Here is a 22,685-nt window from a genome sequence, read left to right as displayed (position 1 = left end):
GCCATGGGAAGCAGCCGTCACGTCCTCAGGCCCTTTGGCCTCGAGAAGCAGGGTCTTTGCCTCAGCCCTGGGTCCCCCGATGCCAAGCCCTTGCAGCTGCTCCCCAGCTGAGTCCCCGGGCCTGAGGCCGCCTTTGTGCCCACACAAGGGAGACTCAGTTCCTCCCGGCTCCCTGACCCTGCATCCTGCAGCCTCTGTGGGGGGTGTGGGGGGGGACAGTGCCAGCTGCCTGGAGGAGGAGCTGGGCCACCTCGGTGATCTCTGGCTCCTCCAGGGCTTCTCGGGGGAAGCTGGAGCGAGCTGCCTCCTTCAAGACCATTAAGTACGCTAATGACCCGTGAAGGCTCCTGGCCCCTCCGGCCCCCGCGCCTCCCTGAGCTCACAGCGTGGCCCGCCGAGCACCCTGTGACCACTACTACTGCGACTTAACACGTGGGCCATGGTTTTCCCAGGCGGGGCTGTGCCCACAGCAGGCAGTCATTAAATACATGCTTGGGACCAAACCCAGAAAGAGTCACCTTGATTGTCAGGGCACAGCCTGGGGACGAGTGTCCTGCAGCCACGTTCTCGCCCTCCCGTCCCCAGCAGAGGAGGCGTGGGCAGCCGCCGCCATGCCGGGTGGGGCCCGAGTCCCCGATCTCCTCCGCTGGGCCCAGGTCAGGGGTCTCCCTGAAACCTGGCCAGACTGGGCCCTTCAGCACCTAGGAACATGCCCGGGGGGGACTTTCACTTGAACCCGTACAACACTTGCCTCGTGATGTGCTCGGGGGGTTGGGACAGCCTTCCCTGCAGACTGCAGGTCGTGGGAAAGCCCTAAGAGCCCGAGGAGTCTACGCTCTGAACCCTCAGATCCAAGATGGCCCAGGCTGTGTGCAGGCCTGGACCCGAGGGCCCCAGGGTGCTCATCTGTAAAAACGAGGTTGACAAGCTGCATCTCAAAGCCAGATGCTGGTTTGGGAGAAGGTGGTGGCATCCCGGAGCCTCAGGCCCATGGGCAGGCGTCAGGGCTGCTTTCTAAAACGGGCTGGAGAGAGAGTGAGACGGAGGCAAAAATGTGATGTGGTTCAGCCATATTTACTTCCACCCCCAGTGAATTCTAAGGAGCCAGAGTAGAGCTTCCTCTTGCTCCATAAAATTGGGTCCCCGAAGTAAGTCACCTCCATCCTCTCAAAGGGCAGGGCTGCCTGGAGGCAGCGGCAGCCCTGGCTGGAGCACGGGCCTGGGCTCTCTGTAATGTGGGTGCCACGCACAGGGCCCAGCTGGAGACTGGGCCACGGCACCCACCGTGGACACAAGGGCCGCGCAGCCCAGAGCGTCAGGGCCGCGCACGCGTCCTGGGGCCCGGGGTCGTGCGGAGGCCCCAGCAGGGAGCGCGGTCTGCAGAAGCTGGCGGCAAATCAAACAGAAACAAGCCCACTGCTGCCCGCACAGCCCTCCCCGGGGCCCCCGCCAAACCCTGAGCTGCCTCCTAAGCCTGACAAGAAGGAGCCTTTCCGTCACCACGACAACTAAAAACAGAACAAATCCAAGTTCATCTTAAGGTATAATCTTCCAATTGCTTACAATTAATCAGTGCAAAGTGAGGTAAAGAGCCCAGCGCCGCCGGGCGGGGCAGCCGCGTCACACGAGCCTGCGCTTCTTGGAGTCCCTCTCCACGTCCTCCTCCTGGGCGTCCACCTCACAGCCTAGCGGGGACACCAGGTTCAGCAGAGGGTCCTCAGAGGCCCGGCCGAAGAGCGCCAGCAGGAGAGCCACACCGAAGCCCGTGGCCCGCTCACCCTGTGGGCGAGGGCAGTGGAAACACGTGCGGCCGAGCCACAGCCGCTCGGCAAACCGCGGCCGGGGTGTGGGTGGGGACTCCTGGCTCCCGGACCAGGGCGTCTGCCCCCCAACATGCCCCACGGCCCCCTTCTCTGTCCCGCTACACTCCGGGCCGGTGGGCAACGGGCTGGTGGACACGGCCCTGGGCTCCCTGCCCCCAGCCCGTCTCCCTGGGGTGGGAAAGGGCGAGACCGAGGGCCCTGGGCCTCCTGCCGAGGATGGGTCGGCTGGGACGGACTCCACGCAGCAGCCACGCTGTTCCCAGGGATGAGGAGGCCAGAGGTCAGGGGGACCACAGCTGGCCGTGTGACCCTCACACACAGTGTTTCCGATGAGCTCAGCCTGCAGCTTTGGAGCCAGAGAGGGGCTCTGGACGCAAGAGAGGGTGAGGAGGGGCCGGGGAGGGGAGCAGAGCGGCCGGCCGGCCAAGTGAGTCCTAACGGGGGGAGGCGGGGGCACCCCCGGGGCCTGGACTCACGGCGTGCACGGGCGCAGCGATGTCCAGGTGGACCCAGACCCCGGGCCAGTCGAAGCCGATGTGCGAGGCGATGAAGAGGCCGGCGCAGGAGCTGGGGCCGTTGTCCCGGTCCTGGGGGAGGAGGACGGCCGTGACCCTTCGGCACCCAGCGGCGGGGACGCTGAGGAGGGGCTCGCCCAGAGCGCCCTCGGGGCTGCGTCCAGCTGGGCCCTCGCTGGATGCCCCGCACCCGCTCCACCCCACCGTCCTCAGCGACCACGCGGGGAGCGGCAGAGAGTGACCCCGAGGGCCGTGCCCGTGGGCTATGGGGTCTGCCTTCACGCCAGGCGAGGGGGGCGCCAGCGAAAGAGCTGATGGGGGCGACGGAGGCAGAGCCCGGAGTGGGGAGGACACCCCGGCGCCCGCCGAGCGGACACGCCGGCAGCGAGACCAGAGAGCGGCGCGTCCCCACTTGGGACGATTTCTCCCCTCCCCCGACCGGAGCCCGAATCTGGGGCCTCGTGGGGGGTACCCTGCCCTGCCCTGCTGCTGCTTCTCGGGGTCGCTCTGAGCCCGCTCCGCCCTGCTCCACACCTACCGCCACTGAGTTCTTCATGTCTGCCACGGCCGAGGTGAACTCGCTGAAGTGCAGCTCCGGGCAGTAGACGAGCGGGTGCACCAGGTCCCCGCACTGCCGCCCGGCCTTCATGCAGGCCGCCTCCCACTCGGCGCTGTTGGTGAGCACTGCCGCGTGGTACTTGCCCGTGGCGATGCCCTGGGGACGTGGGGAGAGATGGAGAGAGCCGGCGGGGAGGGTATCCAGGTCGGGGTGGCGGGGAACACCCAGGACAGAAGAGGGGCCAACAGAAAGTGAGGCAGCAAGACAGCGAGAGGCCTGAGCGCGGCCACCTGGGGGACGGTCCCTGTCCTGCCCTGACGTTCCCGCTGTGGTCCTCGGGCCCTGCGCGCCTGCACCCCCACGGAGCCCCATGGGCCAGCTCCGGCCCCTTACGAAGATGAAGGGACAGCAGACCCCGCCCCTCTCAGAGTCAAGGTGGCCTCCGGCTCCTCGGGGCCGCTGCTGAGGGCCCCACCTGAGCTCCGGTCAGCGTGGCGATGTCCAGGATGATGTCGGCGCCCAGGTCCTTGCACGCGTAGGACACGCCATCCGCCAGCACCAGCCTGCCCTCGGCGTCCGTGTTGTTGATTTCCACAGTCCTAGGGTACGGCCGAGACCCCACTGAGAGCCCCTCCTTCCTGTCCCCGACAGAAACGCAGCGCCAGGGCCACGAGCAAGGGGGTCCGGAGCGATGCCCGCCCCCCCCGCTCCCGTGCCTCCATTTCCTCATCTGTCAGACGGGAGAACAGGGTTGCCTGGGTAAGTGAGGGGAGGCGGCGTCTCTCGGGGTCACCCTGGGGACAGGCGCCCGTGGGAGGGCTGGGCGGGCGGGCGAGCGGACTCCGCTATTCTGAACCCTGGGCCACCTGCTCCGCCAGAGGCTGCCTGCTGTGACTTTCGAGTGTCTCCTCCTGCAGCTGAGAAGGAGTAGCCCAAGGGCTGATCTCAGGGAGGAGATGCAGGGAGGGCCCCCCAGCTGGGGGTCTAGGGGTGCAGGCCTCAGACACCCGAAGGACGGTAAGCCAAAAGGTCGGCAAGGGCCTGTCCCCCTAAGGCAGGGTGGGTCCCAAGCCCCTGCGGGGCGCCCAACACCTCGCGCAGCGACACGGCCACGCTCGCGGCTACCCTGGGACCAAGCGGCTGCTGCCCAGGGGCTCCTGACACAGGGCGTCCTCCCCACTGCGTCTGGCCCTGGCCGGGGTGAGCTGGGCGTGGCCAGGGCTGCCAGCCCGGTCTTGGGAAGGGCCATGAGTTCCAACAACAGAGACAACCTGAGGGGGGCAGGCACTGTGAGGTGGGCGGGCGGGGTCGGCCTTACTTTCCTGAGTACAGCAGGTGGATGTCGTCCGGCCTCGTGGCGCCGGGTCCCACCGAGTTCTCAGCCAGGCAGAACACGGCATGGAGGGTGTCTCTGAAACCCTGTAGGGACAAGGGCGGAGGCTCCAGGTACAGTCTGGGGGTGCCGGCGGTGGGGCAAGGATGGGCCGGAACTCCCCTCTGACCCACCAGGACAGCGACAGACAGACAGACAGGCAGACAGGAGTCCAGGGAGCGGCGAGCACAGCCTCCGGCACTCCCCGCGGTCCTGGCGGCGGGCTCTAGGCCAGGGGTCCGCCACCAAAGTCCGTGCAATGCAGCGTGGAGCCCGGAAGCAGGGCTGCGCTGCCGGGTTTGAGTCCCAGCCCGGCCGCTCCCCAGGGGCCTCGCTCAGCCCTTGTCTCCCGCCCACACAGGGTGGCCAGCGGTCACGGTCGCTCACCACACACCTGCTGATCTGCGGGCTTCTGAGGTTGGCCTTTGTCTCTGGCGTTTCCTTGTGCCTACCCTCAGGTCGTGTGTGCTGTCCCTGCCCGGTGGAGTCCACGGGGACACAGTGACCCCTGCCCCCGTGTCCCACCGCAGAAGCCCTTGCGTGGACTCACCTCCTCGCTCCCATTCTCACCACACTCACCTCTGGTTTTAGCATCTGTGGGTCATTCTCACCTGAGACAATTACTACACTGCTGTTTGCCACATGGTGGTTTTCTATTTCTGTTACTTGTACCGTAAGCAACCGGGATTCTGCTGTGAATAGTGACTGTGCCTGCCCGTGTGACGCGGGGATACTTGTTCTATTCTGCGGGTTACGACCCGTCTCCGTCGTTAAGCGTTTCGAGGCTCGTATTGAGGCCCGCTCCTTTCCTTACAAAACCAGTTACAAGCGGAGCCTCCGGGCTTCGGCCCCTGTGGGGTGGGGACCCCCAGCACCCCACGGCAGCACGCTTGGCGGTGGAGGGTCCAGAGGGGTCCCGAGACCACGCACGGCCGCCAGCTGATGAATCGGCGGTAATTGCCAAGCAGCTCCCTGCACACAGCACGGGTCTACCTGCTGCGGCGCCTCCCGGCCGGCTTGTCCAGAGGCCAGGACAGACCCTCCACGGGCAGTCACCCGGGCCCCTCAGCAAAGACTCCGGGCAGCGTGGCCACGTGAGCTCCCCAGACACTCCCCCACGAGCTGACAACAAGCAGCGGCCGCCCGCGGCTGGGCCTCTCCCCTCGCATCCCCGTCGAGCTCGTCCACCGAGGGGGCGGGCCCGGCTCAGCCCGCAGGGCCCCAGGCGGGCAGGTGAGCTGGGTGCGGCCCCCAGGCCGGGCCTGCGTGTGCCAAGCAGGGCGAGGGGACGAGGGCCAAGACCCCCTCCCCACCCCACCCCTGGCTCCGCAGGGGGGGGGGCCACGCGCTGCTCCTGGGGGGTTGGTGCCGTGGCCGCAGCTCTCCCTCCTAGGGAGGCCCCCCGGCACCGTCGGGACGCAGGCCGAGCCCTCCTTCCTCCCGGACTTCCTGCTCCCCTCTCGGGGGTGCCTGGGCAGAAACCATTTGCCAAAATCTTTTCACTGGACGTCCACCCCGGGAGCCACGCTGCTCAGGTGGCCCCTGTCTGTGGGGAAGGAGAGCTTGTATCTGGTGACACGAAGGGCCGGGCTTCTCAGAAGCGCCCGAAGGAGCCACACTGAGAGGTAAGTGGCCCTGGACGGCCGGTGTGCGCCCACCCCCCTTTGCTGGATAAACACCCTGTACAAGGGAGCAGCCACTGCTGCTGGCCCCCCCAACAGGGCTCCTCTGGCTCAGGAATCTGGTTCCAATCGTTGGGCTCCACGAGGCCTGGCGTGCCCTGGGTGGGGAGTGAGGGGCCCTCCGGCTACCCTGGACGTCTGTGCTCAAAGTGGCCACCCAGGCTACTCCAGGGCCGACCCCGGGCCCCCTCCTCCAAACAGCAGCCCGGCCCTCCCCAGACCCCGACCCTGAGCACCGGACCCCGAGTGAGGGCGGGCAGGCCGGGCGGGCAGTCTGCTCCACGGCACCCTTCCCGTTTCGGTCCGGACGGGCGAGGCTCTCAGAACTCAGCGGGGACCCGTGAAGCCAGACGCACAGGCGAAGGTGACACGCTTGGGCTCGGGTGGAGGAGCCCGAGGGGCCCAGAGCTGGGGTGCAGAGGGAAAGGGGCCAGGGGGCTGCAGAGGCTCAGGAAGGACGCGGGGGGGCGCTCTGGGGAGAAGGGCCGCGAGGGGAGGATGGGGCCGCACCCACCTGCTTGACGGCGGCTCTGAAGGCCCCCAGCACGGCCGCGGCGCCCCCGCAGTCCCTCTTCATCCCTGGCATGGTGGTCTGTGGGTGGCACAGGGGGACGAGAGAGAGGTGAGCGGATGCTGACCCCCCAGCGCCAGGGCCCCCGCCGCAGCCCGTACATCAGGGCCCCGGAGGTGCAGGACCTGGTGCCCACAGAACCCAGGAAACGCCACTGGTCGCCTGGGGTCCCCTAGAAGCAACGGGAAGCAAGGGCTAAAGATGCCAGGGTGCCTCCGGCTCGAGCAGAGCTTTGGGAGTTACTGAAGGGAACTCTGCGAGGGGGGAGGGGGAGGGGGAGACGTCCAGAGCTGCCGGATTCGCCGTGGCCTGGCTCCTGGCTAGGCCATGACCAAGTCCCCCTACCCTGACCGCCCCGTCCGGGTTAATGGGAGCTCTTCCCAAATGTCACCAGTCACTGTGACGTCACCAATCCCACCCCCACCCTGAGGATACCTGCCACCCGCCCCAGCTGGCGTCCCTGGGGTGACGGGTCTAATGGGAGGATCACTGGAGACAAAGGCGCCCTCCGGCCCCAGAGGCAACACGATTTTCTTTAGGCTAGCTGAGAGCAGGTACGCGTTTTTACATTCCATAGGTTCCCAACACTAACCGACAGGTTCGTATTTTAAATTAACAACAGGTCATCGGATGTAAGAATTTGGGATTGAAAGGTGCCAAGAGATTTTTCTCAACTCTTATTGGATTACGTGAGCCTCGAGTTTTAATGGAAAGTATCTTTAGATATAAACGGAGCTGCTTTTCCAATTAAGTTGAGTGAAAATGACTCAGCTAGCACTACTGAAAATAAGCCATCTCTTTTGACCTAATCTGCAAGAAACCACAAGATTGTTTAAATGGAAAAACAGGGCCTCAGACCTAGAATCAAACCCCTTGCAAAATGGCCACACAGAAAATGGCTCGAGATGGTCCGTGAAAGCCCGTGATCCCCCGTCACGGGCAGAACAGATGTCCCACCAAAAACGCAGCTCAATTGACTGTGTCAGCTTCTCGGACCCCACCCGTCGTTCCTGTTTTTATAAGAGAAATGATTTCCATGGTAACGCCTTGGTCACTGGTAGGCTGACACTTGCACCAATGGGGCAGGGGCAGTGATGGCTGGAGCCATGGCCCGGGGCCCCACGGGAACTGGTGGTCACTGGATTCATTTCCAGGCCTTCCGGGAACTAAGGCACTGCTCATTTCACTCGAGTCTTCTTGCTGAAGCAGTAAACGATTAACTTTTCAAAATCTCAGCCGTGCAGTACAGCCGTTCCCAGCACTGTCTGTGATGAGACGGAAGGTGCCGGGAAGGCCCTGCTCTCTCTCCCCGACGCCCGGCAGTCGGTCACGGTGGGTCGGCTGGAGCCCAAGTGGGAGTGGGCACTGAGTCCTTCCTGAGCTCAGCAAGCCTCTCTGTTCTTGCAAACACCGTTGTACTTGGAGGAACCACGGACACGTGCTGGGGGTCTAGACTCAGATATCTGCAGACATTTTCTCAAAAACTATCAAAGTGAGCCTCTCGCCTCCACGAGGGCACCGGGCACTGCCTGGTGCCAGTGGTAAACTCGGAGCTGCCAAGCAAAAACCAGAATTTGGGAAACTTGTATCTGCCTCCATGAGGGCTTCCTAACACTCACCTTTCTACATGAGCTAGATGGTGATATTAACGAGTATGGTTTTTAAAAATATTATAGAATGAGATGTGTCAAAATCTGGAGGTTCCGCATAACTCTGTGAACAATATTTTCCAAATGACCCACATCATGGGTGATATTATAATCATACATTCAAAGTTCAAGACAGACCCCGCAGATTTCAACGTAGCAGAACACCAAAGCTCACAGACGTGGTTTCAGATTCCACATCGTAACTAACCTTTCAGAAGCTCCCACCTGTCGAGTTTTGGTGTAATAGCAAAGAAGAATGTCCTGAGTTACCTGAAGAGGGTACTAAAATGCTTCTCCCTTCTCTAACTACAAAAGGACTGAGGCCAGATTTTCTTTTTATATTTCAACCAAAACAGATCACAACAGACTAAATGCAGATCACAGCTGTCTTCTATTAAGGCACACATTAAAGAGCTGCAAAAATGTAAAACATTGCCACTCCTCTCGGTAATTTGTTTTCGTTTTGGAAAATACAGTTCTTTTCATAAAACTGTATTATTTACAATGGTATGCAATGGGGTCATACTGTTATTTTTTAATGAATTAATAAATATCTTTAAAATCTCCCAGTTTTAATTTCTAGTAGGGTAAATACCAGCAGACATCACCCTTATAAGCAAAATCTCTTTGGAATCAATACTTGTTAAGACTGGAAGGGGTCCTGAGTCTAACACACTCGAGACCTGTTAATTCATGCTGATCCTGATTTGCCTTGAAAACCGGGGTTTTTCCTGCAAAACTGGGAGAGGGTACCACCGGCAAAATGACTAATTTCCAGGAAGCCCTGCTTCTCACTCCTGCCCTCCAACAAGCCACCATCCAAATGAGCCTGAAATCCTGCCCCCAGAACTCAGGGCAAGAGCCCTCGTCAAGGGTGTGGGCAGGTAGCCAGCCCCAGGTGCAGCTAGAGGGGCTCATCATCTGCAGAGAATTTAAAACGGTAATAAACCGACTAGAAGTCAGTCTGCCTGTTGTCATCAGTGGAAAAAATATTCCTCCTGCTGTTGGCTGAAGCGAGCCCTAATCACGTGAATAAAAGCTTCAAATCCACCTATGTTCACTCCTACAACACTGACTCCAGCAACACTGTCCTACACGGATGCTCATCGCTGCCGGTGGCGCAGACTCCGCGAGGTGCCCTGGTTCTGAGTCGGGCGGGCTCTGGAGGCGGCCGGCCGGTCAGCGTCCACGGCGCCTGGGATGGCGAGTTCCTGCCCTCGGATGGTGCGCTCGGAGCGAACCCCAGGGAGCAGCGAGCCTCTTCGCTGCCCTCAGTCTCGGGGAACCACTGGAGTCGTGGTGTTTAAAATGTTTTTACTCCACAGACGTCTGAAAGCTGCTGGACTTGATCTCAAAGGACCGGAGACATGGCTGCTATACCAATTTGGGGAGTTTCTTGGGAAATGGGATTCTTAGCAGTCTCTGCTGAGGAACCCTACTGTTGGAGACTTTCCCTGAGTATTTGTGTATCAGCTGCTTCATGGGATAGAAACTCTTCAAAATTAAAATGAATTGTGTTGTTTTGGATCAACCGTGAGTGAACACAGACTGACCAACCTGGCACCTCTGTCTAGTGAACACAAAGATGTGAAGATGACCAATTTTGATAAAGTCACTGACAAGTCCCCAGAAGCTAAGGCCTGGCAGCAGAGCCTGATGCTGGCACGCATCACCACGCGAGAACAGCGTGGAGGCGTCAGTTTCTTCCTATCAAAAATGACATTAATGCTATTTTCTTTTTTTTTTTGGCCGCACCTCACGACATGCGGGACTTCCCTGAATAGGGATCAAACCCATGTCCCCTGAAGTGGAAGGTGGAGTCTTAACCACTGGACCACCAGGTAAGCCCACATTAATGCTGTTTAAAAGTGTTAATGGATGACTGTTTTCTTTATTTGTACTATAACATTCATTTTTAATTTTTTATTGGCATGATAATATGTATGGAATTCAATAAAAGGGAATTCACTATCGGGGAATTCACGACTGGTGTTTGGTTTTTTTAAACATTTATTATTTGTTTCATTTCCCGATTAGTCCTGAAAGTAACTTTGTTGTTTAGAAGAGGAGGGATGTTAAAAAAAAAAGATCCTCCACTCTGGGTACCAAATACAGAAGTGCAAAGAGGAGCAGCACAAGCCCTACCCTAAACAGCAGCTGACCCTGGGGTGTGACGTCAGAGGAGCGACAGGGAGTGGCGGGACCGGCCGCCAGCTGGAGGCAGGAGGCGCACCCACAGGGGCAGCTGCCGCTTAGCTCCAGCAGGGCGCCCCCAGGTGCCAACGCACGACCAGCGCTGCCAGGTCCCCTGAGGTTACAAAAGGTACGAGACCCAGTCCTGTGAGAATTCTTCCTGTTTTTAAATGCTGGTAACGAATTCGGATTTTAAAACACCATCTGGGCCAAGAGGACGCGTCTGAGAGCCACGAGGGCTGCCAGTCGCCAGTGTCTTCCCTGCGCGAGCTTGGCTCGCGCTCAGCCGTCTACAAGCTCCCTCTCCGGGATGGCTGACTCTCCTCTTCCAGTTTCCCCCTAGAGCCCAGCCCGGGCCTGGAGCACCTGCGTGTGGGATGAGCAGGTGAAGACACCTCTCCCCCTGCTCCTGGTGCAGGGCAGGCCCCTGGGCGTGAGAAGGGGCCGCCCTTAAGAGAGACTCTGGGACTTGCAGCCTCCCAGCAACGCTCCCAGGCGCCTGGCTCCTGGGCCCAAACTCCCCTCCCTTTAAACAGGGCGTCTGCTTTCCGAAGGTCTCGTGAGAACCACCACTAAGCATCCTCTTGGGGGACCTCAGACGGTCGTGGAGATGGTGGGCGTCTCCCCAGGCCCCTTCCTTCTTCTCCTCCAGATTTTCTGTTTCCTGCCTCCTGTCTGAAGTGTGGGCGTGAAATCGTCTGCTTCTCGGGGGACTGGGCCCTACTGTCTCCCCCCTGGACGCCCCGACTCCGAGGCCCAGGAACCTTGCTCCTTCCTCCGACGCCTGAGAAGGGGCCCTCCCACCCGGCCCCGCCCGAGCCCCAGCCCCGCACCTCACCTTCCCCTTCATGCTGAGACCCCCGGTGTCGTAGACGATGCCCTTGCCCACCCACGCGATGGTCTGGGTGGCTCCGTCCGGGGTGTGGCTGAGGACGGCTAGGGCTGGGGGGTGGAGGGCGGCCTTGCCCACACCGTAGATCCCTAGGGAAAGCACAGGACACGTCAGTGAGGCGCGGGCTGGACCCAGCAGAGGACTCCCGGAAGCCCCCCAGCAACACTGCTCTCCCCCCGAAGTAGCCACTGGCCTGTGGACGTTCCTCCCGGAGAGCTCCCTGCCCCCTCCCGCCCCCTCCCGCCCCCTGGCCGGTGTGGGATCGGGGAAGGCAAATGAGTTCACTGCCCTGGGACTGCAAATGAATTCTGCACGAAGTACTGTGAGGCAAGAAAACCCGCTGAGAAAAAAAATACTGTATCATTCCCAGAAAGACGTGAACAGGATTGCAGAATGAAGTGGTTTCTGGATAATTCTGCAAGGCTGCTCCAGCCCCTGCTTGCCCTCCCTTCCCTGACCTCTCTGTGCACTCAGGAGGTACCTCCCTTCCCGACCTCGCCCCCACCACTGCCTCACTGTTGGTTCCTGGGCCCCATCTTCTCAAGAAAACTGTGGCTTGCTGTGGGCACAGCCCATGCCTCACGGCCCCCCAGTAATCGGACCAGTAACCGTAGCAACCAGGATAAGAGGCAGTAATAGCTGCCTGGCAAACTGCTACTCATCCTGCAAGACCCGCTGCCAACGTCACCTCCTCCGTGAAGCTTTCTGACTACGGCCTCTGCCTCCACTAACGTGTGCCCTCAGATTCTGACTGAACGGCCTCTGCCTCCACTAACGTGTGCCTCAGATTCTGCCTCTGGGCATTCACGGGCGTGTGGATCCCCTCCCCGAAGTGTGGGCAGGACGGCAGGTCTCAGTGCCTCTGGGTGTGGCAGAGATGACAAGACCACTCCCAAGATTAGGTGACAGAAGAAGACCTTGCCTCTATCTTGCTCTTTCTTGGCTCTTGTTCGGAGCCCTTGCTCTGAGAGAAGTAGTTGCCACGTTGTAAGTTGCTCAAGGACAGGCCCACAAGACAAGGAACAGCCAGTGGGGCCCGGAGGCCTGCTGGCGGGGCTGTGAGTGAGCCCTGCTGGGAGCATGCGGCCAGCCCCAGTGGGGCCTTCAGATGACCGCAGCCTCAAGAGAGACGCTGGGCCGGACCCAGCTAAGCCATGCCCGATCCCCCCCCACAGGACTGCAAGACAAGGGACACGTGTTGCTTTCGGCTGCTACCTTCTGGGGTAATTGGCTTTGCAGCCTCAGATAACAACGACAGTGACCTTCCCAGACAGTGACCTTCCCAGCTCCTGTCCTAGTCGTCACCGCACCTCAGCGCCTGGGAGTTGGGGGAGGACGGGCCTGGCAATGAGGAAAGGCTCTCTGAGGAGGTGGCCAAGACGTGCAGGGTAAGACGGCCCTGTCGTGAGACTCTCGGGGGAAAGCATCCCAGACAGAAAGGGCCGCAAGTGCAGGCCTTGATGTAGACGTGAACTTGTGTATTCGAGGAACAGAAAGGCCCTGCTGGGTGAGCCGGGCAGCCAGGACGGCAGCACGTGGGAGGCTGCAGAGGGAGTGGGTGGGGGAGGCCTTGGCTCCCGAGGCTTCCAGGATCTGAATCAGAATCTGAATCGCTGCCTCCTCTCTCCCCCACAGATGGTCTGCTTCCCAGGGTCTGGCCTCGGGGCTGGACGCGGGCTGGGTTCCTTCAGAGTGAAGCTTGGACGACACACCATGCAGCCTGGTGCCCCCCTGCCACCCAGGTACCCCGGGCCGCTCCTGAGGCCAGGATCTGCGAGGACCAGCCCCCACCCACCTCCAAATCCTCTTGTCTTCAGCTCCTCGTCCCGGATAACGGTTGGGACGATCCCCAGTTCTTTTCCAACTTTCTTAATCTCCTGGACGTGTTCATGGAAAAAACAACAACACACAAACACGTGAAGACGGCTTAAATCAGGGCGAGGCCAGGGCCTGGGCCAGGGGTGAGCAGATGCCTTACGGTGGGAGAGGGATGGGCTGTGATGCCGTGGCTTTGACTCTTGGCTCTGAGCATGATTAAACCCAGGAGAGGCGGCTCCCCCTCCAAATCTGCGATTTCCTGCAGCCCATGGCTGGAGTCCTGCCGAGGGGCCTTGGGGAGGAAGCTCTGCCCTCCCTCCACCCTCAGCTGAGGCCTGGGGGCCCCTCGGCTCCGGGTGGACGGCAGGACTCTGCCCGCAGCAGCCCGCGGCTTCCCCAGACGAGGTGCAGAGACTGTGGACCATACCCCTGCAGCCCTGGGTTTCCTGACTCTCCTTGGGGTCTACCGACACCATCCCAGTCCTGGCAGGACCCCAGGGCTACGAACCTCGAGGAAGGTGTCTGTGTTCATCTCATTGCAGGGCGTGTCCACGATGCGGGCTGCCAGCCGCACGCCTTCTGTGGCGCTTGTTAAACACTAGGAGAAACAAAAGGCCGTCACTGGGGCCCCGGGACCAGGTGGAAGGCATCCCTCCTCATCCAAGGGCCAGGGGCCCAGAGGTGTCAGAGGCACACGTCACCCGGGAGAGGTTGCAGGGCTGCCGCCAGGGGAGCGAGGGCAGGTAGAAGGGAAGCAAAAGTTTGCCCGTGACCCTCCAGCCGTCTACATAAAGTCCAACGCAGCTCCAGAATCAGAGGAACCCTTCAAGTCTGGCTGCCCGGCCTACGAGGGGCCCACCTTGCTTTCTAAACCTCATCTCCTGCTACGTACGCCCCTCATCCAGGTGGCAGGTGGCCCTCCTGCCTGCCTCTGAACACACATTATGTCTGGCCTCTGCCAACCCCCTACCCCCTTCTCAGGAGGAGGTGTTGCCCTCTGTTATGGACTGAATGTCCTGAAGCCCTGACCCTCAATGGGGTGGTATCGGGGCTTTAGGAGGTGATCAGGTTTCAACGAGGTCAGGAGGGTGGGGCCCCCTGATGGGATGACTGCCCCTAAGAAGAGGACACAGCGGGCTTCCCTGGTGGCGCAGTGGTTAAGAATCTGCCTGCCAATGCAGTGGACATGGGTTCAAGCCCTGGTCCGGGAAGATCCCACGTGCCGCGGAGCAACTAAGCCCATGAGCCACAACTACTGAGCCTGCGCTCTAGAGCCCGCGAGCCACAACTGCTGAAGCATGCGGGCCTAGAGCCCGTGCTCCGCAACAAGAGAAGCCACCGCAACAAGAAGCCCACGCACCGCAACGAAGAGCGGCCCCTGCTCACCGCAACTAGAGAAAGCCCGCGCGTAGCAACGAAGACCCAACGCGGCCATAAATAAATAAATAAAATAAATAAATTTATAAAAAAAAAAAAGAGGACACAGCAAGAAGGTGGTGGTCTGAAAGCTGGGAAGAGAGCCCTCACAGGACCCACCGTGATCCTGGACGTCCTAAACACGTGCTGTTCAAGCCCCCCGTCTGTGGGCTGTTGTCATGGTGGCCTGAGCAGACCAAACGACTCCCCTTCTGTTGCCAAGATCCCAGCTACGCTTTGAGGTACTTCTCAAAGGCCATATCCTCCAGGAGCTTCTCTGGATCCTCCCAATGGAGAAAAGGTCCCTGGGCCCGCTGGGGAGGTGTTTTTCTCACGTGGGCCCCATGTGAGTGTCACAGCCCCCCACCCTTTTTCCTGGTCGTCTGATGTGACACTGCTCTGGCCACAGGGCCAGGAGGGAAGGACACAGACAGACCGGCCTTGCGCACCGACCCAGCGCCCAAAGGGCAGCAGGAGCCTGCCACCGGCCACCACGGGAGGCACTGCAGACAGGGCACGTGCACACGCAGAGGTCATGTTCATCCCCTCTCCCCTCGGCTGTCCACGTAGCAGGAGATGAGGTTTAGAAAGCAAGGTGGGCCCCAAGCGTCAGCCCTGACGCTCGGCTTTGCCTCCTGCCCCACCTGGCCCTCCAGCACCCACCTCCAGGGCCTGGCTGCCTTTCCCTGTGCAGGAAGGAGGCAACATCAAGAGAGAGGCGCAGCGTGGGTCTGGCGGGGGTGAGGACGGCACCCCGTTCCTCGCCGCCTCTTCCAGCGCCGCAGGGACCGGGAGGGCAGGCTCCGGGCCCACAACGGCAGCCCAGCCACCTCTCAGGCTGTCCCGAGGCAGTTAAACCCTGGAGCCTCAGAGGCAGAGACTTGACAGCTCAGATGAGAGATGTGCCGTGTAGCCCCCGCTGCCTGTCAGCGGGCTCTCCCCCAGGAGGGTGAGGGTCTCTGTCTGTGGGGCACCTACTGTGCACCAGGCTCCACACTAGACTCTGAATTCAAAGATGCCCAAGGGACGCAAGTCCAGCAGAGAATCACAACACATTGTTCCATTAGATGCCACAGAGGAGGAGGGTAGGAGAGGCCACAGACACGGGGTCTCGGTGGTCCCCGTGGTGAGGAAAAGGCCAGCCGGGGTGTCAGAGACTCCTGTGCTCACGATCCAGGACAGAAGAGGAAGAGGCTGACGGACGGCGGCCGCGGGTCAAGCCTGGCTCCACCCCGTGCTGGCGCGGACGGCGGCCGCGGTTCAAGCCCGGCTCCACCCCTGCTGGCGTGGCCCCGGTAGGTCACTTAATATCTCTGAGGCTCAGTCTGCTCAACTCTAAAGTGGGGACAGTTAACAGACCCCATTTCACTGGGCAGCTGTGAGAATTAAGTGTGTGCGCACACGTGTGCGGAGCAGCGCCTGACACCTGACACGCACTCGCAAAGCGCTGGCCCCTGCCTGGTTGTGAGGCAGTGGGAAGCGGAACCGGAGCGGGGAGTGTGGAGGCAGCGAGGCCAGTTAGGAGGCTGCCGCCATGGTCCCAGAGAACAGTGGGGTGCAGGTGGGCAGAGTACGACGGGTGGGATGTAGGGGCCGGGGAGACCCTTCATCACGTACAAAGCCGGTGCGGGGATTATTATGCACAGAACCAGGACCCTGCCCTCCGGGGGCTGGGGGACTCTGACTCCAGCGCAGGGAACAGAGGCTAAACTCAGATGCGTCATGTCCGGTGCGGATGGCTCTCGGCTGGCAGAGGGTCTGGCAGTGTGGGAGAGGCCGGGCTAGCCAGCATGGCCAGGCCTCCCCGAGGAAGGGATGCGGGTAGAAGCCGGACTGAGACCAGGCAGAACCAGAGCCGGAGGGGCCCTGGAGAGGGACCCTGGGCAGGACTGGGCTTGGTGAGGCCAAGGGACAGCAGGAAGCCAGTCCCTGTGGCTGAGGGCAGGAGGAGAGGGGCTTGGAGGGGCTAGAGGATGCTCAGGCCTCCAGCCCCAGCCCAGAACTCAGAAGGAACTCCCTGGAGCTGGAGGGAAGGAGTGATCATTGGCGTCCAACTGCAGGCTGGAACCCAGGGGCACTGAAACCACCCAGAGAGGAGGGAGTGAGGCCAGAATGCCCCCACGGTTGTGGGGGGTGGCGACCACAAAGGGAATGCGGAGAGGGCGGGGCAGGCGGGAAAGGTACGGGGAGGAGAGAAGGCTCAGGCCAGGGCTGGGCGGGTGCCCTTCAAGGAGGGATGACCAGTGCTCAAGTCAGACAGATGTGGCCCTTGGAAAACAATGTCAGGAAGGGGGTGGGCGAACTCCATGCTGGTGGGCTGAGGGGGGAAAGGGAGTTAAGACAGGCAAAGCAATCGGACCATGGGAGGTGAAGGGAAGAGAAAAGAGGCGCTGTCTCAGGAGGGCAGAGATGAGGCACATGGTCTCCTCCTAGGGGAAAGAATCCCGGTGGAGGGGGAGCAGTTACAGACCTGGGGGCACAGGGCGGATGAGGGGCTGCTCAAGGGGCTGGAGACAGAGCGCCGGGTGAGGGAGGGGAGGGGAAAGGACCACCTGAGTCTGGCGGTTGGAGCGGGGGCTGCAGGTGGGGAGGGTGAGACCGCAGCACCCCTGGGCTGGGAGGGTCACCACGGGAGGGAAAGCTGGCATTCGGCCCACACGAGGACTTCTAGGTTGGAAATCACTTCCAGCCTCGCCGTGCCTCAAAAGGATCAAACGAAGGAGGATCAAATGAAATAACATATGTAAAAGTGCACCATGAGGGTAACGCGATACACACACGGGCAGGAGCATCAGCATCAAAACGTGAAAGCGCCCGGCGCGGGGTGGGTGCCTGATCAACACTGGCTGAACAGAACCGAACCCTGAGAACGAGACCACCTGGGGAGAGGGAGCCCGCTGCCCGGCTTTGGACAGGCCCCGGGGGCCTTCTCGGGAATGCCAGCAGCCCTGTCCTGTCCTCCCAGGGAGTGGGAAAGAGAGCTCTGCCCAAGCTGGGGGGTGGCGGGGAGTGCGGCATGGGGCCCCGGTCTGAACTTCCAGACACCCACTTGCAAAGTGGACACTTCCACTGGCCCGTTGTCTTGTCCCACCAGGAAAAACTCCACTGTGACGGTCTTCTTCTCCGGGCGCCGTGATGCCCCCGAGCGTTGGGTGAAGAGTGGGAAAGCGCGGGCCAGGGCACAGGCCGAGGCGAAGGCGTCCGACCGCTCACAGACCATCTGCAGCACAGAGAGCGGAGCTGTGGTGAAGGGGAGGGAAGCGGGGTTGGGGCAGGGGGATGGGACCCAGGGCCCAACCCATGGGAGCCGCCACCAGGAAGTGCTAGGGCCCCACAGCTGGGTCAGAGGCCACTGTGGAAACAATCTGGACGGAGACGCCCCAGCAAAGCCATCATCCCAGGGGCCTTCCCCGGAATCACTGTCCCACGATGTGAGAAGAAAATGTCAGCCACCAGATGGGGTCAACTGCCTCTTGAGACAGGAAGGCAGGACGTGCAGCGCTGCACAGCGGACACAGGCTCAGGAAGCCTGGGTCTGTGTCTCAGATCTGATCTGGGGTAGACCGTTCCGTCTCGGGACCCTCGGTATCCCCGGCAGCGGTAAGGCCGGGGTTGCACGGTGCGGTCGCGGCAGCATCATCCGCACCGGGGATACCGTGGGCCGGAGTGCTCTGCGGTCCGGAGGGCTGAGCCACAGGCCCCGGCCAACAGGCCAGCACGCAGCGACCCGAAGCTCGGGGGCCCGTGCGGGGCCAGCCCCTCAGAAGAACTCACCAGAATGCACCGATGGGTTCCCGGCGGCAGGCAGGTCCGCACGAGCCGGGTGACGAAATGCGCGGCCGAGGGGCTATTGTGCCGGCTCACCCTGGAGGGCAGGGCGGCCACGGTGGCATAGTTCAGGTAGAGGGGACAGCTGTCCGTGGGGCTGGGGTTGAGCGTGCTTAGGGCAGCCTGCCAGAGCTGCATCAGAAGGGGAGACACAAGACAGACACCAGCCTTTACAGGGCCGCCGGCCAGAGCCCTGCGCGCAGACGCCTGCCTCACTTGCTAAAAGGGCCCTTTTGCAGCCTCCCCGCGGCACCCAGGATCCCTAATTAAGAAGTGTCACATCTCACTAGATAAGCGCTGTGTGCGTACGCTGGCACGCGTCCACCCTCGTGGGATTCAACAGTGGGGACTTAAACGGCCAAGCTGGACCGTTTTTCTGCTAAAAACGCTGGAAACCTGCACTGGGGTGGGACGCAGCCAGGTGCCCCTGGAGGGGGGCGGGCGGCACCGCCACAAGGGTTCTGGAAGGTGGTGTCAGGGCCGCGCAGGCTGCCGGGGCCCGGCCCCTCGAGGGCAGTTCCTTCGCGCCTGGTCGAAGGACAGGCCAGCTCTGCCCACAAGCCTGCGGCCCGGGTGGGTGCGGGGCGCGCGCGGCCTCCGGGCGGGGCTGCTGGACGGGAGCCCGCTCCTCTGCTTCCTGGGAGGCGGGCGGCCCCGGGCCTCGCCGGCCGGCCTGCCCTACTGGGCGCGCCCGGGCCGGCGGGCGGGCGGGCGGGCGGGCTGGGGGCACCGGGCGGTCGAGGCGGGGCCTCCGCGGCCTCCCGGCCGGCCCGGCCCCGCCCGACCTCCGCTCGCCGGCAGGGCGGCGCATGGCGGCCGGCGCGGCCCGCTCACCTCCTCGGTGACCCGGGGCAGCAGCTTCCCGCGGACGTGGCTCCAGGGCACGCGGTGCAGGTGGTGCAGCTGCCCGAGCAGCAGCAGCGGCCGGCTCTGCGGGTCCGCGTCCCCGGCGCTCGCCTGGAACTGCAGCCCCACGCTCGCCATCTTCGCCGGCCTAAGCCCCCCGCCCCGGCCACCGCGCCCGCCGCGCTTGGGCTCCCGCTCCGGCCGGGCCTCGGCGCCGCCCCGGCCCTGCCCGGCCGCCGGCCCCGCCTCCCCCGCCGCTCCGGGCCGCTCGCGAGACGTGCAGGGCCCGCCCGGGGCGCGAGGGGGCGCCGGGCCGGCGGGGCGGGGGGCAGGCCCGGGCTGGGCGGCCCGGGGCCGCCCGGACCTGCAGGCCCCGGCCCGTGGCGGGCCCCGAACTCCGCCAGGCCCCGCACCGCAGGCAGTAGGCCCAGGCCCGGCCCCACCAGGCCCCATTCCCGGCAGGCCTCAAGCCCCGGCAGGCCTCAGACCGTGGCAGGCCCTGACCCTGGGGCAGGTCCCGAGGTGGGTCCTTCCGTGCTAGTGAGGAAACAGTTCTCCAGACGGTACTTCCGGGAAGGGGCCCCCCAGCCCCGGCAGGCTGCCAGCGGACCCTAGTGGACCTGAGCTCCAGCAGGTCCTGAGCAGACGCAGGCCCGACCTCAAGGCCACCCCAGCCCGTCCACCAGACCACAGTCTAGGTGGGCCCTGAGCCAGCCCAGCCCCGAGGAGAGGCAGGCCTCCCAGGGGTCTCTGAGCGGCAGTGGCGGTCCAGCTGGACCCTTCCCGGAGCCCTCGCCACACCCTGTCGCGTTTGGGCTGGCTGGGTGATTCTTGGATTCGGGCCAGCTCCCAGTCGCACGAGGCCCCCCCTGGCATGCTAGGCAGTGTACATAGTCCCCTTCTCCTTAGTGGGTTCCTGAACCTTTGTCAGACCCCAGTATTTGCCAGGCCTGTCCTGGATGTAACGAGGGCACCGGGGACTGGGTGTCCATTCAGGTTGCCGCTTCTAGGATGGCCAGTTATGAACCCAGGCATCACCTCGCCAGACCATCCCTTTGCGAGAAGCTGTCCCTGCAGCCTCCCACCGCGCTTAGGGAGAGAGGAGGGACAGCCAGTGGTTTACAAGACCCCTGAGCCCACCCCTCGCTGAGGAGGGAAGGCTAGTGGAGGGGCCCCTAGAGGGTGGGGGGCACCTGGTGGATGGTGAGTGTGCCCGGCTCCCACTGCGGCTCAGGTACGAGGGTCCGGGGGGTGGGGACCCAGTTGAGGAAGCTCTACCAGGAGTCATTTAAAGATAAACACCTGTCACTCCATCCCGTCCACATCCTGATTGCTCAAGGGTCTTTGGTTGGCACCCCTCTCTGCTACCTCAGCTAGTTCCATGCACCAGTCCTCTTATATTTAGAGTTTTCTCTTCATAACCAACCTTAAAAAGCAGCAGAGCCAACTCTCTAGCGTGGCAGCCAAGCGCCACGGCCGCTGACCTCCCAGCGTGTCCCTGACTCCCTGACTTGTGACTTGCGCCACCCACGCACGAGCCACACTCCCATCTTCCCTGTCTGCTCCCTCCACGTCTGTCCCTGGCACAGGGCAGACGGCCCCAAGCATCCCACGGACCAGAGCCTCTTTCTTCAGGGCCTGGCACAGAGCAGCCCTCAGTTTCTGACTGAGTGAAAGGAATTCCTTCGAAACCCTCAGCTTTCCCGACACAAAAGTCGGCGCTAATTGGAGCTTATTTTCCTCAAAAGATTTTAAAGCAGCTGAATGTTTTCACACATTTGTAAAGGGTACGAAGAGCATGTATGAAGATCTATCACCCCTTCTTCTGTTTGCAGATATGCTGCAGACAGGCGTGTGGGGCACTTGGGGGCGGTGGGGAGGGCTTCCTGGGAGGTGAGGGACATTAAGCCCTGGCCTGAGGGATGAAATAGGCCTTACGCAGGCTAACGGGACGGGACGGGACGGGGATGGGGGGAGGCACGGACCCCCGTGTCCACGGGGCTCTGAAACCAGAGTGTAAGAGCAGCGGGTTGCCAGAGACTAGGGAAGGAGCAGGGTCGGGGGACCAGGGAGTCTTTGATTCAATCCATAGACTTTTGCAAAGTGAGGGAGGATCTAAGCCACATTTGAGAAAGCCAGATCTGGCAGTGTTTGTGTACAGGGAGTTGGGGGGCGGGAGGGGGGCAGAGAAACTGCTGGTAGACCATCTTTCCCTTTAGAATTCTTCCGTATTTAATAATAGACTGAATAACCCCGATGGCCCCAAGAAAGGGTGAACAAGATGATTAAATGTAACCAACATTTATTGAACACTTACGTACACAAAGCAAGAGAAAATGGTAGATGCTTGTTAGAAGCAGATATTCCTGATTCTGGTTTTAAGCCATCCCTGAATCGAAGAAATCCAAACTAAACAGAACACTAAGGAATTATTCCACTTCAAACGCCTGCCAATTTCCTCAAGATGCCGCTTGTGACAGATATAACTATATTCCAGGAAAGTACTTTCCCCTTTTCTCTGCAGACTCTGCAGACTTCAACATAAATAAGACAGGCCCCACTTTGTTTAGATAAATTTTTATGAAGGTATTAATCCTGAGCTTAGTATATATTTCACTGTCAATGAAAAATTCACCTCAATTTAATTTTCTTAAAAAATGAAAATTAGAACAACTTACCAGGCTCTTTAATGCAACCCAAGAAGTAACTCATGTTTTTGATGACTTGAAACTCATTCCAAACTCAACTGGGTCTTCAGACTTTTAATTTAGGAGTTGAGGAAAAGACTAAAATCTTCTGGAAGAAATCAGAATAAAGTTCCCAGGACATATTAGGAAGTTTTTTGGTATAGGTTACACACTAGAACATAATACTTAAGTCATATCATGTAAGATGGCTCTCTGTGTATGAAATGTGCATTTTTGTGTTAATTTCATGCCAGAGTTTACCTATATAAAATCAAAACATATGAGTACCAGTTCTGAAGAGCTTCAGGCCAGGTCAGGCTTTGGGGATGTGCAGCAGTGTGTGTGTGTGTGCGTGCGCGCACATGCGTGTGTGCGTGTGTGCACGTGCGCACAGGGGTGAAGGAACAAACACAGCAGTAAAACCAAGAAATTCAGTCACTGGGAGGAGACTGAGTTTGGATGAGATATTTGAGCTGGGTCTTGAGGGCAGGTGTGCCGGCCAGTCTGATCCCTGACAAGGGAATCGCTCACGCGAAGACCCAAAGTACTACTAACGGGCAGGGCACATTCTGGAACCACCGTGGCTCCCGTGGCTGCACATAAAGTGTGCGTGAGATGTATGCTGAGCCCTGGCCTTTGGACTTGACCTTGCGGGCCACTGAAAGCCAGTGGACGTGCCTCAAGGGAGGGCTTGTTCCTGGTTGAGAATGACCTGCTGCTTCTTATTCGCAGAGGATGCAGAGGAAGGCTTGGCTCCAGCCACCTCCCTCCATGGAGCAGCTGGCCTGCAAGGGAGCTCCCATCCAAGAAAGGTGGTGGGTGACCCGTGCATGA

At 61.1% G+C, this 22,685-nt stretch overlaps 1 protein-coding gene across 2 annotated transcripts; it reads right to left on the bottom strand.

Annotated features, from left to right (window-relative positions):
- Positions 1-1,076: 1,076 nt before the first annotated feature.
- NPEPL1 (aminopeptidase like 1) lies at positions 1,077-19,364 on the bottom strand. 2 transcript variants are annotated; one of them, XM_082670067.1, is made up of 12 exons: positions 19,153-19,364; positions 18,265-18,450; positions 17,540-17,710; positions 13,583-13,672; positions 13,052-13,133; positions 11,203-11,345; positions 6,466-6,543; positions 4,216-4,316; positions 3,373-3,496; positions 2,877-3,053; positions 2,300-2,410; positions 1,077-1,779 (listed from the first exon to the last, which is right to left on the bottom strand). In XM_082670067.1, the coding sequence occupies exons 1-12, from the start codon at positions 19,300-19,302 to the stop codon at positions 1,621-1,623; spliced, it is 1,572 nt and encodes a 523-aa protein (XP_082526193.1). In that variant the 5' UTR covers positions 19,303-19,364; the 3' UTR covers positions 1,077-1,620. The 2 variants fall into 2 exon arrangements, with proteins under 2 accessions (XP_082526193.1, XP_082526194.1); XM_082670068.1 differs by having other exon boundaries at positions 1,077-1,685.
- Positions 19,365-22,685: the final 3,321 nt, after the last annotated feature.

This window comes from Grampus griseus, assembly GCF_964374135.1.
Source record: "Grampus griseus genome assembly, chromosome: 14".
Classification (NCBI taxonomy): Eukaryota; Metazoa; Chordata; class Mammalia; order Artiodactyla; family Delphinidae; genus Grampus; species Grampus griseus.
This window is presented reverse-complemented; position numbering and strand designations above follow the sequence as displayed.